The sequence below is a fragment of the Argopecten irradians genome, chromosome 12 (genome assembly GCF_041381155.1).
Source record: "Argopecten irradians isolate NY chromosome 12, Ai_NY, whole genome shotgun sequence".
In the NCBI taxonomy this organism is placed as follows: Eukaryota; Metazoa; Mollusca; class Bivalvia; order Pectinida; family Pectinidae; genus Argopecten; species Argopecten irradians.
The window spans coordinates 36381150-36398414 of NC_091145.1; the positions used below are offsets into that span (position 1 = coordinate 36381150).

At 37.5% G+C, this 17265-nt stretch overlaps 1 protein-coding gene across 4 annotated transcripts in view; it reads right to left on the minus strand.

The window, feature by feature from the left end:
* Positions 1 to 16399, minus strand: part of LOC138304827 (NLR family CARD domain-containing protein 3-like) — a 44663-nt gene extending 28264 nt beyond the window's left edge. Inside the window, exons 1-2 of one of the 4 annotated variants that reach the window (XM_069245144.1) lie at positions 16293 to 16399; positions 10246 to 10542 (exon numbers count right to left, since the gene is read on the minus strand). In XM_069245144.1, the coding sequence (XP_069101245.1) occupies positions 10246 to 10354 (109 nt within the window). In that variant the 5' untranslated portion in view covers positions 10355 to 10542; positions 16293 to 16399. Of the gene's footprint in view, positions 1 to 10245; positions 11038 to 12121; positions 12236 to 14683; positions 14702 to 16292 lie in introns of those variants that run through there. The other 3 variants (XM_069245146.1, XM_069245145.1, XM_069245143.1) reach the window with 3 other exon arrangements.
* Positions 16400 to 17265: the final 866 nt, after the last annotated feature.

Here is a 17265-nt window from a genome sequence, read left to right on the forward strand (position 1 = left end):
CTCTGGCAAAAGTGAATGGTTATGAGGCCACTGAAAATTCGGTCAGGGGTTCAAAGCCGGTATATACTATCAGTCCGTTCTCATTTGTAAAACGTCAGACATTTCTGAAATACGATCAGTACGGATTACCAGACATACTTGCTACTTACACAACAGAAACAGGATCTCGCCCAAATGTCAAATGTAAAGGTGTAGCTAATATTTCACCCAGAAGCCAGAAGAGAAGTTACCCATATTTTCAAAATGACAGCTTCATGTCGCTGCACTTGCTATTTTATTGATTTTAGTTGAAATCATGGCAGATTTCCCATCCAAAATATTGGATAAGTACTTTTTATAAGATTTATACAATTTGATTTTCAGGACCGTGAAAATTTATTTCGATGAGAAAGTATTTAATATCCCACTAGGCATTTCGGCTGGCGCGTCCCAAACTGTAGCTTTGCTACTTTGGATGTTTCGTGAGACGAACGACGTCAGCAAGACGTATCTCATTCTTGCCGATTTGATGAGAAAATATGTCGATAGGAGGTGAAACAGATTCAACACACAAATCATTTCCCAGAAGCAAAACCAATATTTGGCAATAAACTGTCAGAGGAACCGAAATAAAACCCATACCCTACCGATGGTCGCAGATTATGATGAATCTCGAATAGCGCACGTGCGCACGTGCTAGACACCGATCACAGGGAAGTCCACTGGTTCAGGGACATATAATGTAATTACGATAGACAGCCGTGGTATAACTCAGGGACACTAATTGGATTTCTGACCAGTCGTCGTCATACGGTCATCTAGCTCGGTATTACTGGACACAGCACTTAGTCCAGTCGGTACAATCACATCAGACACAGCACGAAAACAACATGTCCTTATTTGGACAATAAATAATCAGGACCACAACTTCTCGCAACAACCAGACATAAGCTCGTGACGCCGGGTTCAATGTAGCTTAATATAACTTATACGCACATAATGCACTCCCTCATTGACTTGAAAGGCTTTAACTTACGGGTACAGATGGCGCCAATTTACAATTTACAGGAACTGAAGGTACGAAATGTGCTAACCTTTATGTATGGAAGGCGCTAATTCATTGGCATAAAAAGCATCACTTACATCATTATGTACTAAGTACTAAGTTATTGGCACGAAATGTGCTAACTTTTATTTTCAGAAGGCGCTAATTCATTAGCACAAAAGGCGCCAATTTACAAATACTAGGCGCTAATTCATTGGCAAGAAATGTGCTAACTTACATGTACGGAAGGCGCTTATTTATTGCCATAAAAGGCGCCAATTTACATGTAATGCGCTACTCCTTGGCACGAAAGGTGCTAACCCACATGTAAGGAAAGCACTAATGAATTGGCAGATACTGTACACTGATCTATATGTACGGAAGGCGCTAATTCATGACATCAAAGCGCCAATTTACAGGTACTACGATCTAATTCATTCCCATGAAATGCGCTAACTTTCGAAGACTGTAGGCGCTAATTTATTGACGTCAGAAGCTAAATTACGAGAGTACGTACATGTGCTCACTCATTAGCACGAACGGTGCTAACCTACATGTTCGGAATGCGCCAACTTGCAGCGCCGATTTACAGGTATATTCAGAAGTCGTGAACTCGTTTTCACGAAAGGCACTATAACCCACATCTGCGAAAAGCGCAAGTAAGGATAGAGCTTTATCTATCGTCATCAGATTATTTGTCGTACAGTTTATATCCGTTTCTCGTGGGAATTTAAATTATTTTGTGACACAAAAATATTTATCGAACGGCTCAGTGGCCTGTAACATAACTACAATACGGTCACGGCTTGTCAGATTATATGTTAAGCTGTCGGGAGATGAAATGGCTAGATAACGTTTGATGATGTTTGTGTCTAAGTGTAGTTACAGCAGTCGATCCCTATATAGTATACTGTACATAAATATTATATACCTGTCGATACAGGGATAGGCCGCCAGTTCTGAAACGTCACTGTACTTACACTAAAATGATTTAGGTTCACAAACTTGTGTCGTCAACTCGTTTTAATTCACAGCCACATAAAAAATAATAAAATATTTTCTTCCTCATTAACTCACAAGATACGATAATCATTCAATTTACTTCCTTCTCATTGAAATTATACTCCCTTCGAAATCATTTCCTTGTAATTAGTTAATTATTGTGTAAAATCGGAACAGGAAACAATAAACGATAAGTAGGCTAGCATTGTTAGAATATTAAATCCAACAAAAAAATTATCCAATACGTTGAAACGAATAACTTAATCTATGTATATATTAGGGGGGAGCTAATAATATAGGCAGGTTTAGCGGACTAGTGGGTAATATTCTTGATAATAATTTTTTCGTGGAACAAATGACCAATATCCATGTAGCATATACTTGTCATAATTGACAGATACAACTCATAACTCAAGATGAATTGGAACTAAAGGGTACTATCGAAAATAACTGTAACCGTTGCTCACTTTGACTAGTCACTACCAAGAGGGTCGTTTCGGACCCCATGGGCTTTTGCATACATGCGAACCCATTATAATGATTGTAATTCAGCTAGTCCAAATGACTTTTGACAACATGCAATAAACATAATTTTCTCTGATGTAGATTAGGGTCTCAGTCATTTAAATTCATTAGCACGAATTCTAGTGGACAGAGGTCATCAGCCCTATCCCTAGGTGGGGCGGATGCTGGAGATTAATAATCAATAGCGTACAGCACACGTGCGCGCGTGGACAAATGAACTGTTTTGGTTCACGAAGTAGCCTTACTAAGAACGTGCTTCAGATTGATGTTCAGGTTTGATTACCATAGCCATCATCTTTCCCCGGTGTCAATAACAGTATCTAAAAGCCTCTTGATAACCCTATCTTATCTCACATACACAGATGTTCTCAAATCGTCAATTAAATAGGAACAGAACGCTAACGATTTGTGAAACCTTAGATAGAAATATTAACCTTCATTGACAACGTTAACTTATACCAGTCACATAATGTAGTAAGATCGTCCAGAAACGTCAGGTAAACCGACCGACAGACGGCAAGGTGACACGACTCACAAAGGTCACCATGGTCAATTAGCATATTCACAATACATAAATGACGCTTTACATTAACTCCACTAGCCACCGTATTGTCTTGTTGTCCAGATATAAATAGAAGTTAGCGTTACCTATCTTCCCCATCACGAACACCTGATCAGTCCGATTGTCAGGGCTATCCTTTGAAATCCATCTCACAGAAATCCTTATCATGAGAGTAAAGCCAGATCGGAAACATCTCTGAGAACCAGAACAGTACGTACCAGATTGGTAAAATCTCTGAGAACCAGAATAGTACGTATACTAGACCTGTAAAATATCTGAGAACCAGAATAGTACTAGATTGGTAAAATCTCTGAGAACCAGAATAGTACGTATACTAGATCGGTAAAATATCTGAGAACCAGAATAGTACGTAAACAAGATCGGTAAAATCTCTGAGAACCAGAATAGTACTAGATCGGTAAAATCTCTGAGAACCAGAATAGTACGTACTAGATCGGTAAAATCTCTGAGAACCAGAATAGTACGTACTAGATCGGTGAAATCTCTGAGAACCAGAATAGTACGTATACTAGATCGTAGTCCGCTAAACCTTGCCTATGTTATTAGGCTTTTTTTCCCCTAATATATAGTCTATAGTCTATATATTAGGCAAATTTTTTTTTAAAAAGCCTAATAATATAGGCAGGTTTAGCGGACAACTAGATCGGTAAAATCTCTGAGAACCAGAATAGTACGTAAACTAGATCTGTAAAATCTTTGAGAACCAGAATAGTACGTATACCAGATCGGTAAAATCTCTGAGAACCAGAATAGTACGTATACTAGATCGGTAAAATCTCTGAGAACCAGAATAGTACGTAAACTAGATCGGTAAAATCTCTGAGAACCAGAATAGTACGTATAATAGATCGGTGAAATCTCTGAGAACCAGAATAGTACGTACTAGATCGGTAAAATCTCTGAGAACCAGAATAGAACGTAAACTAGATCGGTAAAATCTCTGAGAACCAGAATAGTACGTATAATAGATCGGTGAAATCTCTGAGAACCAGAATAGTACGTACTAGATCGGTAAAATCTCTGAGAACCAGAATAGTACGTATACTAGATCGGTAAAATCTCTGAGAACCAGAATAGTACCAGATCGGTGAAATCTCTGAGAACAAGAATAGTACGTATACCAGATCGGTGAAATCTTTTTAGAACCAGAATAGTACGTATACCATATCGGTATAATCTCTGAGAACCAGAATAGTACGTACTAGATCGGTAAAATATCTGAGAACCAGAATAGTACGTATACCAGATCGGTAAAATCTTTGAGAACCAGAACAGTACGTATACCAGATCGGTAAAATCTCTGAGAACCAGAATAGTACGTAAACTAGATCGGTAAAATCTCTGAGAACCAGAATAGTACCAGATCGGTGAAATCTCTGAGAACCGGTACGTACTAGATCGGTAAAATCTCTGAGAACCAGAAAAGTACGTATACCAGATCGGTAAAATCTCTCTGAGAACCAGAAAAGTACGTATACCAGATCGGTAAAATCTCTCTGAGAACCAGAATAGTACTAGATCGGTAAAATCTCTCTGAGAACCAGAAGTAGTATACCAGATCGGTAAAATCTCTCTGAGAACCAGAATAGTACGTATACCACATCGGTAAAATCTCTGAGAACCAGAATAGTACTAGATCTGTAAATATGGACAGGTTTCGTGTTGTAAAGTCTGCTTTGTTCGCTAATATCACTTAGACCACTACAGTATCTGTGTAAGACAGCATCCTCAAATAACAGGACAAGTATCTGGATGCATCCAATAAATGCATGCATATTTTACTATCTCTTGTAGAATGCATGAATGAGTTGAAATATTATGCACAGTTGACCAATTTACTAGTAAAATATTGGAAGTGGTGATGTTTTTGTCTATATTTCCGAGCAGTTATGCTCGATATAATTTCTTTCGTCCAAAAACAAAACGCATTAATCGTGATTTAGCTATAGAAACTTTCACATTGACATAGTCCTTGTGCAACCCCTACAAAAGAACTATGATATATTACCCTATTGTGAATTGTACCTGTCTATATTATTCTAGGCCTTTTCCCCTAACATAGTAGGCAAAATACCCACTAATGATATAGACAGGTTTAGCGGACTACATTGTAACAGGTTTGATATTGCACAAGTCTATGTGACCTGTGGAGTTTGTTAGATGCTGCTACTGCAACCTACAATTAAGACCTTGAACTAGATTGGTACACGATAAGTTATACAGAATGAATGATACATGGGGTCTGGCGCCAGGATTCATCAGTAGTTACACCTGTACATATTATATAGGTGCAGCGACAACCGCCAGACTGCTTGTGGGCGGACTAATTATAAACATGTCGCCTTTCAATATTATAGAGCCACGTCTACAAACACAGATAGATTGTCGTCAAATTACTATTTCATAAGTGGACAATTGACATCGATTACTAATTAAAAAAAACATTTAACGAAAAGTTTTCCCATTGAGAGATCGCACATGCAATATATGCAAAATACTCCGTTTTGAGAGTAACTCTTAACGATTTTACAAAACATAGTTCCGATCGATACGATCGGTCAATAAAACGTATTTCGTTTCGTAACTAACGTCAATCGCTATTTCCTTTCATTGACATTTTGTTGCTTTACAAATTAGCAGCAGTGATCTTATTTCGACAATTTTGGTTTTGTTTTTGAATTGTTCACGCCCCCTCATCACAATTGGGAACGTTCCCGATTGCCACTCATCCTGCTATATTTTTACTATTAAAAGTAGTCAACGGTTATTTTGGAAAAGGCACAAATTGCAAAATACCAAGAAGAAAATGGTAAACCATGGTAAAACCAATACTAGATCCAAAACGACAAGCTTCATAGTAAGGATATTTCCATCCGGGTTTATCATAATAATTATAGGTAAAATATGTATTAGTTTGAGTAAAGTGATCCACCCAGTTCCAGAAAACACGTCACCATCATACAGAGGCTAGGCCACATCCTAGATATCCTACCCATGTAGTCAGTCAGGTAGAATGAGGCCACGTGACGGTGTAGGAGCAATCCAGGAAAAACGAATAAGGGGGATGGAAAAGGCCCAAAAGGATGGGGGCGAAATCCGCCGATCGTTTATTCCCAAAACTAAACATCCATTATCTTAAACCAATTTACTTTGTTTACCGATTCTATACAAACTGTTATCCTTAGGGTCGTCTTTACAACAGATATATACCCTTGTGTCCACACCAATATTAGACTGTCTACAAACACCTGTTTATCTGAATGTCTTTCTGGGGTTTAAAAATGCCCAATGTGTTTGTGGACGAATAATGACCAGAGCTTAAATTCACACGTGACAGTCGAGGGTCTATCACGTTTGCTGCATTGTCACGCCCTCTAACGTCCAGACAATGGAAGGATGTACCCCTCACCCCATCTCCAAGTTCTTTAAGTCCATCTAAATCTTTATATTGACTGATCCATCTCGCTTAATGGAATTTAAGAAATATGGCCTTCTGAAATAAACTTTTAAAACGTGTACAATTATCTATCACTTAACATTAATGGTGTACTACATTGACACGGGAACCAATTAGGTACCAAATGTATGACATTTAAAACCTGGCGAGAGTCAAGAGCACACGGTTTGTTGTATGTCGCTGACAGTGCACATGAATACTATTAGTCTAATAGTACGACCTTTGGAGAAGCCAATAAGTGAGGTCTCGAGGCAAGGAAAGATTTGCTATCTTCTCGATAGTGCTTGTTATATGGAACGATTCTCTGTAGAAATAATAACGTTTGCACTGAAAACTATAATGAAATCTTATAACTTTTCATAAGCCTTCCAAAAGGGAACAGTAGTTTACAATATTGATAATATTAACCGTCTCTACTCAAAATTTTCGGCTGCATAGACTTCGAAGCAGAGACTCACGGTCATTTACAGGTGGAATTTGGTTGGAACGAACTCGGCAACCTATATTGTAGGTGCCTTAATACATAGTATTTTGCCGGTTCCGGCTGATTTTTATTTTTTTAAATTAGGAAAACTCGAAAACTCGGAAACTACTAAATAAAGTTTTGACACGAACTTGATGAAATATTAAAAGTTTCTTTAACTCGTATTGATACTATGCGATAATCGCGTGACCACTCTATATATAGCTAGCTTTTGATATATAACGGTATCAGACCGTTTCTGGTTTTACAATTGCCTGTATGTGCTAATGTTGTGATCAGACGTACGCGTCTGGTGCAAGGATTACGTGTAATGCTATCACTTAATTATAGAGACGAGGGGACGTTATTGTTTGTACGGGGAGATAGATAGATATCTGTAACGTTACGTAGTCATTACAGTGTTCAATTTACAAGGCAATCCAAACAACATCGCCATTGTCCGAATACTCTTTGATTATATAGTAGTATCTGCCCGAGTCACTAGTCCGCCATTACAGGTCTACAAAATACCTGTTTAGATGCAGGCCTGAGATAAGGATAAAGAATGAATATTGCCTTTGGAAAAACTGTTCTTTACTGCACACAGTAACATTATAAAACTACAAGTCCGTCGGCAATGTCAATTCAAACGAACTTTTGGCATTCATGAACAGTAAACAACACAATTATACTGTCTGACGAGGGACTGGAGACTCCTTCCTCACGGTGACTTGTAGGGGCCATGTAAAAGTTCAATGAGAGGGAATGCTGTCTCTGTTTTTTGACAGACGTGCGATTCGCTTGTTTTCTATGATTTATAACGACATTCAAGGCCGCTGTGTTATGCAACACCTCCCTGGGTACTTTGTACTTCTATAAATGGTTAATGACCTTGAAACGATGCCACAAACGTGTCCTCGAGGTGACACATTCTAGTGATTGATTGCTTGGTTGCAGCATCAGCAACTGGTTATAATGTCTTTTGACGATGATATGGGGATTCTGTCTGATTCCTGAATATCATTCCCTCCCATACATATCTTTCAGTGATTAGACTTCTCTATGTACATCTTCGACCTCATGTCATATACACGTATATATATTGATCTTAGTGTGCTGGTCATTTACCGATGTTTCGAATTCTCGCGGATCCTCTGACCCATTTACATGCGACGTTGACCCCGGTCAGGTCAGGGATGATAATGCCAGGCCTAAGGTTATGATAGTTGTCTCGTGTAGTAGTACATATATTGTTGGTATATTAGTATATGGAGGTATATCTGTTATTCGTCACTTAGTTAATTCATATAAACAGAGATCTCCTATCTAAATAAGGCATACGTGTAGTCCATAACACATTCTCGTATACTTTTAAATCGCCAGAAAATAAACCAGGACATATTACACACCATATACGAAATGATTTATAATAGGAGAGCCGCCGGAATTATCCCAAGTTGTTTACAATCCTATGGTACTTTGCCGGAGGGATTTGTGGTCCAGTAATCTCACCTAAATACTACCGTTAAATACTAAAGCAGGGTTAAAACGTTTACGTTTTTAAGGAACATGTCAATAAAACAACCCATTTAGTTCTCAATTAAACAGCCCACTTAAACGTGAAGTTTCGAAATTTATAATGTATAAATGTTTTAGAACTTTACAATCTCTAACATTCCGTACAGAAAACATATCGCCTTCAAAGTATAAACATTGACCAGGAATTGGTGCTGACGTACAGTGTTAACGAAGCAGGCTATGTGTCTATAATGATATCTAAGTTAGAACAAAAGATATAGTGAACGCGTAACGATACATAAAACTTCACAAGGATAAATCAGGGTAAGTGCCTCTGATCTGCTGGCCCTAGACCAAAAGTCGGACGGGATTTGTACGGCGGAGTTTTTTTTTTTTTAGGTGGAAAATTTTTTTTTATTGGCCAGACTATTCTATCATAGAAACTGCCAGGGTTGGGGCCCTGGGGTCAGCCTCCTTACAAACAAATGTCCCCACACACGAGGGCTCTCAATCATCACACACACATTCATTCCCACCTAAACACATAAACAACTCTCAACCCTTTCATTCTCAAGTACATAACTTACATATTCAACTTCAACAAAACATTTATCCTGGCTCTCACTCCATCTGTTTCACGCTATCATTCTTTCATACATGTATGTTTACACAAACCAAAAAACATAAAGAGTAGATAAACAAAAAATAGGAATAAGTATGAAAATAACTGAATGATAAATTCATAAAAATAAATAGGTTAATAAATAAATAAAATAAGTAAATTCATAAATGAAAAACAAATAAATAAATAAGTAGTTATAATAATAATAATAAATAAAAAAAAATAAAAAAAAATAAATAATAACAATAATTGCCATGGTTGATATAATTATATATAAATTAATTATAATTGGATTGATTGTAGATGGTTCAGACCCTCTCTGGTACAGATAACATGCATATATATATTATAACAGAAGAAAAAATATTATGTTTGCGCCGATTATGTGCACTGTATCTTGTATATATCACAAGTATAACATAATATAAATGACTGTTTATTACAGATGTATATCAGTTCTTAGACATAAATACAGATTCATATAATTCCACTAATATTGAAGAAGGTTAAAATTTATTCAGAAATCTGCTGGCCCTAGACCAAAAGTCGGACGGGATTTGTACGGCGGAGTATTATATGTTTTACTGTTACTTACAGATAGACCTCTCGGTGAACGTCAGTATGTATATTAAAGATTTCTGTTGAATAAAGCCACATTAGCATGGGACGTACAGGTAGAGCTTTACACCTGATATTATACCTGGCGAGTGTCACAGGTGTGAAAAGCATTAGGTTACATATGTAAAGATGTATCACTACATGTATCATGTGCTGTATGTACATGTGCAGTGTCACTGGGTACATTCACATCTGTATATATACAGTTAAATTCAATCAACAACACTCAAATATGCTATCGTCATTTTAAACTCCCATACACTCGATGATTTTGTTATCATTATAGCTATAGAAATATTTAATGTCGGGCGACAGTTTTTGTTGATACTGATAAGACACACACACATAAAATATACCTGTTGATGACTTCAAACCTGAGAATCTAATCGTTTATCATATTGACAGGTAAACGGAGTATAATGACAAAACGTACCTTGGACAGGCTCTGTCCCCGGGTCCTTGGCCTCCGCCCTCTCACATCCGTAGGGGAGGGGGTCCCGGTCAGCATACCGTGCCGAGGCGCAACTAAATGTCCCTCCCATGATTGGGAGGGGGAGAGTCGTGATATCACCTGCTTCTCTATACACTCCTTAGAACACTCAATGTCACTGCTCACATACTTTTTATCCGGTCAGAAACTCTATCTGTTAGGTGACCATCACTGTCGGGCACTTGGTAATCCGGGGGTGGGACACACGAACATCATCACCGTCCCGTGGGTGGGTCCGCTCTGTAACAGACGTGCCACTGTAAACATACGATAACACTGAAAACATACAGCGAGAACCGATACCTGAGACACCGTCAACAACTGCCGGTTGTGTTATGCTAATGTTTGTTTTTCAAGTGCACACAATAAAATCCCCGTAGTAAATTAGAGACTAGACTGTCAGTGTCCAGTCTAGGCCCGCCTCCACGTGGCCTGGGGGACTACCTGGCTTTGTCTAGTCCGGGTTTGGTGGAATTAGGCCCGACTGGAGAGTTTAAGCACCGTATTTCATTCAACATTAAAGTTTTGAGCTGTCTGCTGTTTGAACACCGGAGTGAATATGATTGAGGTATTGATCGTTCGTACGTGGACAGGTATATACGGAGATGTAGTATTGTATGTATCTGTAGCTTTGATCACACTGCCATTCTATACAGGTACGGCGTCACAACAGAACATGACTGACAGGGCCGCATCTAGGGCACCACATAATACCATCAATTATTGACACCAATTTCTGGACAATATAACACGAACAATTGTGCCTTTAAAACACGAACAGCGGAAGTTGGACGAGAAAGCAGATGTTATTGTCGACCAGTCGGGTATACCTCTATAGAGCCTACGTTACCTCTCTGTAACTAAGGTTACACCCTCCGGTTTCACCGAACATCCCCCGATGTATAAAATAGTTTCGATGTCTGATATATGTAGCGACCTCGATAGCCTTCAGAATGAACAGCAATGCACAGTGAAAGTTGTTATCAACGAAAGGTGTTACCAACTATCAAGGGCTAATTTTCTAAAACCTAAATTGAAAAAGTTCAAAAATCCACACTTACGGCATTACGGCATGGCCAAATTTCCTTGCACTATTAATATCGAATTTCCCTCGCGGGCCAATTATCGAATCCCCAAACGGCCTGACCAAATTATCCTGCCGTGTTATCGAATTCTACTTACGGTATGGTGAAATTATCTTCGATATGACCGAATACCCTTAAAGTATGGCCAAATCCCTCTCGTAATATGGCCACATTCCTCTAAAAGTATTACCGGCGAAATGGCCAAAACAGTATGGCCAATTGTATGACACAATTCCATTACAGTATTATAAAATCCCAATACGGTATGGTCGAATTTCCCTCACGGTATTATCACGTCCCTTTGTGGTCATACCGTTGCATGACCAAATTAACGGTATGACCAAATTTCTATAATACCCTAACAATAATGACGGGACGAGTTGACCATACCCTAACAATATTGAGGTCACGAGTTGACCATACCCTAACAATAATGAGGGGACGAATTGACTAAACCCTAACAAAATTGAGGTGACGAGTTGAACATACCCTAAGCATTATTGATGTGGCGAATTGACCAACAATATTGAGGCGACAAATTGACCATACTTTAAACAATATTGAGATGATTAAGTAGTAACTACATATATATTTTTACGATGGATGGCGAGTTGACCACAACATTATATACAGCACTGACTACTGAGGTATAACCTGTCTACGCCGTTTTAACATAAAAATAAGCCGTCCGTCTCAGAAGCAACTAATGTATACAGAAATGTAAAAAAAAATACCCTCTAGTATGGCGCCTCTCCAAACTGGTCATGACAAACTACCCAATCCTCGATACTCAAAGAAACACCCTGGCCCTGCTGACTCGCTATAGTCTGTAATAGTTCCTTGTTCTCTGTACCTATGGGGTTATCGTCTTCTGACAAACGGTACACGTCATACACAATCTCAAACATATCTCTAATAACTTACACTGGACGTGTAAACACGTGCACGCCTTGACAGGACAGCTGGCTAACACTTGTCTAATAGGTAATCCCGGTAATGCACATGCTTTTCACGCTATTATGTCAGTGCGAGAACTGAGATATCGCATCCTGGTCATACATTATCACAAGATGTTTCAGCTCTGGTTTTACCTATTATATTTTCCTTATCATGGAACATTCAAACTTATGATTATTAAAATGATCTTTAGGAGTAGGTGTGAATATTCCCGATTGAAATAAATTCAAATAATCGATAGGTAAATGAACTGCTGTCAACGCTAACTTCTGAGAAGGAAGGCATTGGGAGAGAGGTGGGGTGGGGGAGGAAAAGGGAAACTCTGGCGGGAGTATCGAGTAACAACTTAAATCGACACAATTCAATAATATAGGCATCACAGACGTTCTGACGCCGGTCTGAATTTATTTACACTTCTCTCGGCAGTAAAGAGTTCGATTGATTTTTCTACTGGCTTCATACATACAACCACCACTATGATTAATGTATTGCCGCCATCGTCAAATCAAGCTGGATTGGAGGCGAGAACAAATAAAGGTCCTTTTCATCTATAGAGCGTATATTCCCTCGTCGTAACCGTACTTCCCGAAAAAAAAGTGAGGCTCGGTCCCGGAGGAAATCAATACCACAGCTGTTTATGTATAGTCCCGTGAGTCGGGTGGGCACTGTCTTCTAGTTCTAGATGTCTACTCTTAACACAGTAACTCAGCATGGACAGCGAATGTTGGTGGTAGTGTCAAAATCGACAGCATATTGATAAAAAATCGACAAGAATTCTAAACCAATGACTATGCAAAATATAATATATCCATTATCGGTAAGGAAAGATTTCTTAAAAAATCTATAACTGTAATGTAACTTATATCGAAAACCTATAGTTCTGAAATACTTCTTGAAGAGAAAAGTGTCTTAACCTCGTTATATGACTAGAAGCAGGATAATATGCAAAAGGGAAGTTTGATTAGTAAAATTCATAGATAAGGGGGGTAACTCGTATAGATAATTGGTTTTACACTACACTTCAGATCACATCTCCTGGACACTATATTGATCAAATAAATTTGTTTGATGTACATGTACGTCATGTTTTTGGTTATAAACTAATTCAAATACTTTGAAAACAGAAATGTAAAGGGGATCAAGGACCAGGCACTTTTTCTGATGTTTTATAATTTTATCTTAATGAATGAATATCGGTAGTGGTTCTGTGAGCAGAGGAAATGAATCTGATACAGGGATCTGCGCTATTTTGTGCTGTTTTATTGTTTATAAAGGCGTATTATACGGTCTTTATCTCGATTTAAAAAGTGTGCTGTGTTGTTTGTAAAACATAGATAAGGGGGGTAACTCGTATAGATAATTGGTTTTACACTACACTTCAGATCACATCTCCTGGACACTATATTGATCAAATAAATTTGTTTGATGTACATGTACGTCATGTTTTTGGTTATAAACTAATTCAAATACTTTGAAAACAGAAATGTAAAGGGGATCAAGGACCAGGCACTTTTTCTGATGTTTTATAATTTTATCTTAATGAATGAATATCGGTAGTGGTTCTGTGAGCAGAGGAAATGAAATCTGATACAGGGATCTGCGCTATTTTGTGCTGTTTTATTGTTTATAAAGGCGTATTATACGGTCTTTATCTCGATTTAAAAAGTGTGCTGTGTTGTTTGTAACTATATATAATTGTACATATTATGTACAAAGCGGCCTTTAATGTACGGATAATTACTGTTGAACGTTGGCATTTTACACAAAGTAAGTCAATATTAGTAATAACTTACCACGGTAGAAACGTTTCGCCTCTAACATTAGCTTGCCGATCAAAGCATACATGTACATTCTACCTAATTATCATTAAATATATGGTTTGGCATGATCGTCGCGATAACAATATAAATAGGTTATTAACGATTAGGTCTAATCCTTGTTTTGTAATTTCTCATTTTCATGTTATATATAATTGTGTTATTGGCCCCTTTCTCCCACATTGTATCACCAGATCACCAACTACACTAGCCTAGCAGTAACTAACACTTATTTTAACCAAATGACTTCATTTAGCTTGCCTAGCCGCTCATATCGAGACTTTGAGAATCATATGAGGCGAGGGGCTGTAAAGTTCATGCATTGACACTCCATATTTCTCCCAAAGAACTTTCAATACACGTCATTATTATCAAAATAAAAATAGGCCTAGTAATCACAATAACAAATTATGTTGCCATTCCTATTAGATCAAAAATGTCCTTTGAAATATCATGTTGTATGAAGAAGACCCGTTTGTCTACTGTTTCACCCAATTTGAATGATTTACACTGTGTACTTACAGTTCTTTGTAACCATCTTGTTGAAGAGTGTCACAGGAAGGGGGACAACTCCAAATTAGTCAATATTCCTAGTACAATATAGGATACTGGAACACTGATTTTCAATCTACATATATATATTGTTTGCAATTACCGGTATCACAGATACATGAAGCCATGTAATGATACAGAATTTTGATTTTTAATGCTTTCTATATAACAAAGAAAGAGAGAGAAAAAAAGAAAGAAACGTGAAAAAAAAGAACAAATGAAATCTTTGGCACTAAGATGTGGATGTAATGTTGTCTTACACCGTGTCCCAATATAACACTGGTTTATCTCGTTTATCGTAATATGATGGAATTAGGGAGAGAAATTTTTGTCTTTAAAATAAAATTGTACAACTGATGCAAATCACCTTGTCCTTCGATGGCCCAGGTGTAAGCGCGCGAGGGGTCTTAGAGGGATGAAATCGGAGTGCCCGGATAAAACCCACGTTATCGGACAGGTGACCCCTAACCCTTTCACGTCTTTGCCGGGGGCTCCATGCCGGGGATCGAACCCCGGCCGGCTAGCTGCTTAACCACTACACCACCCGATCACCCACTTCCGTAATATGATGGACAGTAATCTAAATTGTTCTACTGAGTATATCGCTGGACAAATAAATTTTAAAAATACTCGGACCCCTCGATTTCTTCTGCTAAGGTTATCTGTGCTAACCACGAAATTAGTAGAATAGGCGGACGACATTAGACTACTAGATATCAGTTTTCTTATTATTTCGCATAATTTAGGCTTAGGTACAAACATTCTCAGTTGAAAAAATGCTATCGAGAGTACAAGATTCTACTCCAAAAGATCTATCTGATACATTAACCCCCTCACCTATCAGTACCCTCGTTATCCATCTTTGATTTTATCACTGTGGAAGTATAACATGGAATTGTAAATATGTTAGTAATTAGTTACCAATCGCTAAGTGTGTTATAACTAATCATGCCCTTCTCTGACACCATCATTGAACTCGACACAAAATCCTTCTTTTCCATTTTTTTAAGACGACGGAGAGGAATTTAATCTGATCGGAGGAATTTAATCTGATCGGAGAGCGTTGTTGGTAATCGATTTATCGATTAGATTTTCTCCTATCCCTCCTTCCCCTTAGTTTTCGTCTCATTTCTTAAAATGGTCACCTTCTCTATTCAATAAAGCTACCATTCTCCGTTCAATAATCACCAATCAAATATCCACCAAGCCCTTTACCAGCTGATGGGCCTCTGCAATATTGCCGATCATGATTTGAGTGTTATGCCTTCTAAAAAATCGACATTCCCAATTACCTCTCGGTTTTAGTTATTGACGTTAATTTAATATATGTAAAGTAAACCTTATTATCAGACCCTGTGGTTAAACCAAGAAAAGATTGACTAACGGTTACAGTCAAATATAGATAAAGTAATACACTGACCACATAGCTAATCAATGGCAAAAGGGTGTGAATTAGATAAAAAAAAGTATTTATTAAATACAGTTATGAATTATAAAGCACGAAAGTCTCTATTTAATCAGTAGCGGCATACAGAATATATAAGGAATATATCTTTAAATGTCACTTTTATGCACTTACCTGGTAATGACGTAATACAGGTAACACACTCGGTGTTATTTCAACATCCCACACAATTGTCAATCTTTTTACTGATTTGAACGTGATAGGTATCGATCACGCTCGCTGCAGCAATCTTTAGTTTTTTTAACAAATGTTACCATGGTAACGCCGATGGGCATGATATAATGGCACAAGTTGTGGCAGCAACAATTCCGGGATCGTTAGTCACTGTTTCATTCCTTAATGATGTAACGGAAGTGTAAAACAACCAGGTGCATCTATATTTATCATTATTATAATTTTTATATATCGGTGTACCATAGACAAGCTTTACATTTATCTCAAGTGCTAGTGAATATCGCCAAAATATTATTATGTTACATTTTTTATCCAGCAGCTTTAAAACTGTACTTAAAAAAGGCATTCTACTATTATATCTTTTATTTTAAATGGATATTTCAGTGATAGAGATATGTATTTTTATTCAGATATCTCGCTAGTCCCCAGATCTTTACAATCAACTGTAAAATAACATTTCAAGAACAAAACATATGGTTGGCAGCTTGATTTAAGAAGACATTCTTTATCTTAAATAAAAGGTAAATCAGTGACTAGTCGCTTCAAACATACATGTCTTAGTATGTACATGTATCAATTTGCATACAATATATATTGGCGAGATATCCCCTTTTGAAATGGGGCATTCGGGCTAATGATAGGAGCAGACGAATTCGTTATTTTCTTCAGTTGCAAAAATCACTTACTTTTAATTTCTTAATTAATAAATTACATTACCATCTTTGAAAAATTTGAGCTTCTAATATAACTTCAATGGATACAAATATTTAAAATAATTAATTGCGTCCGGAAAAATCCATAGCACTATATCCTTTATGAAATGACGTACAAATTGCGCATGTACCAATAGCAAATTACATTATTTTATATTTTTTTGTGTTAAAGATACATATATATATTACACACATTTAAA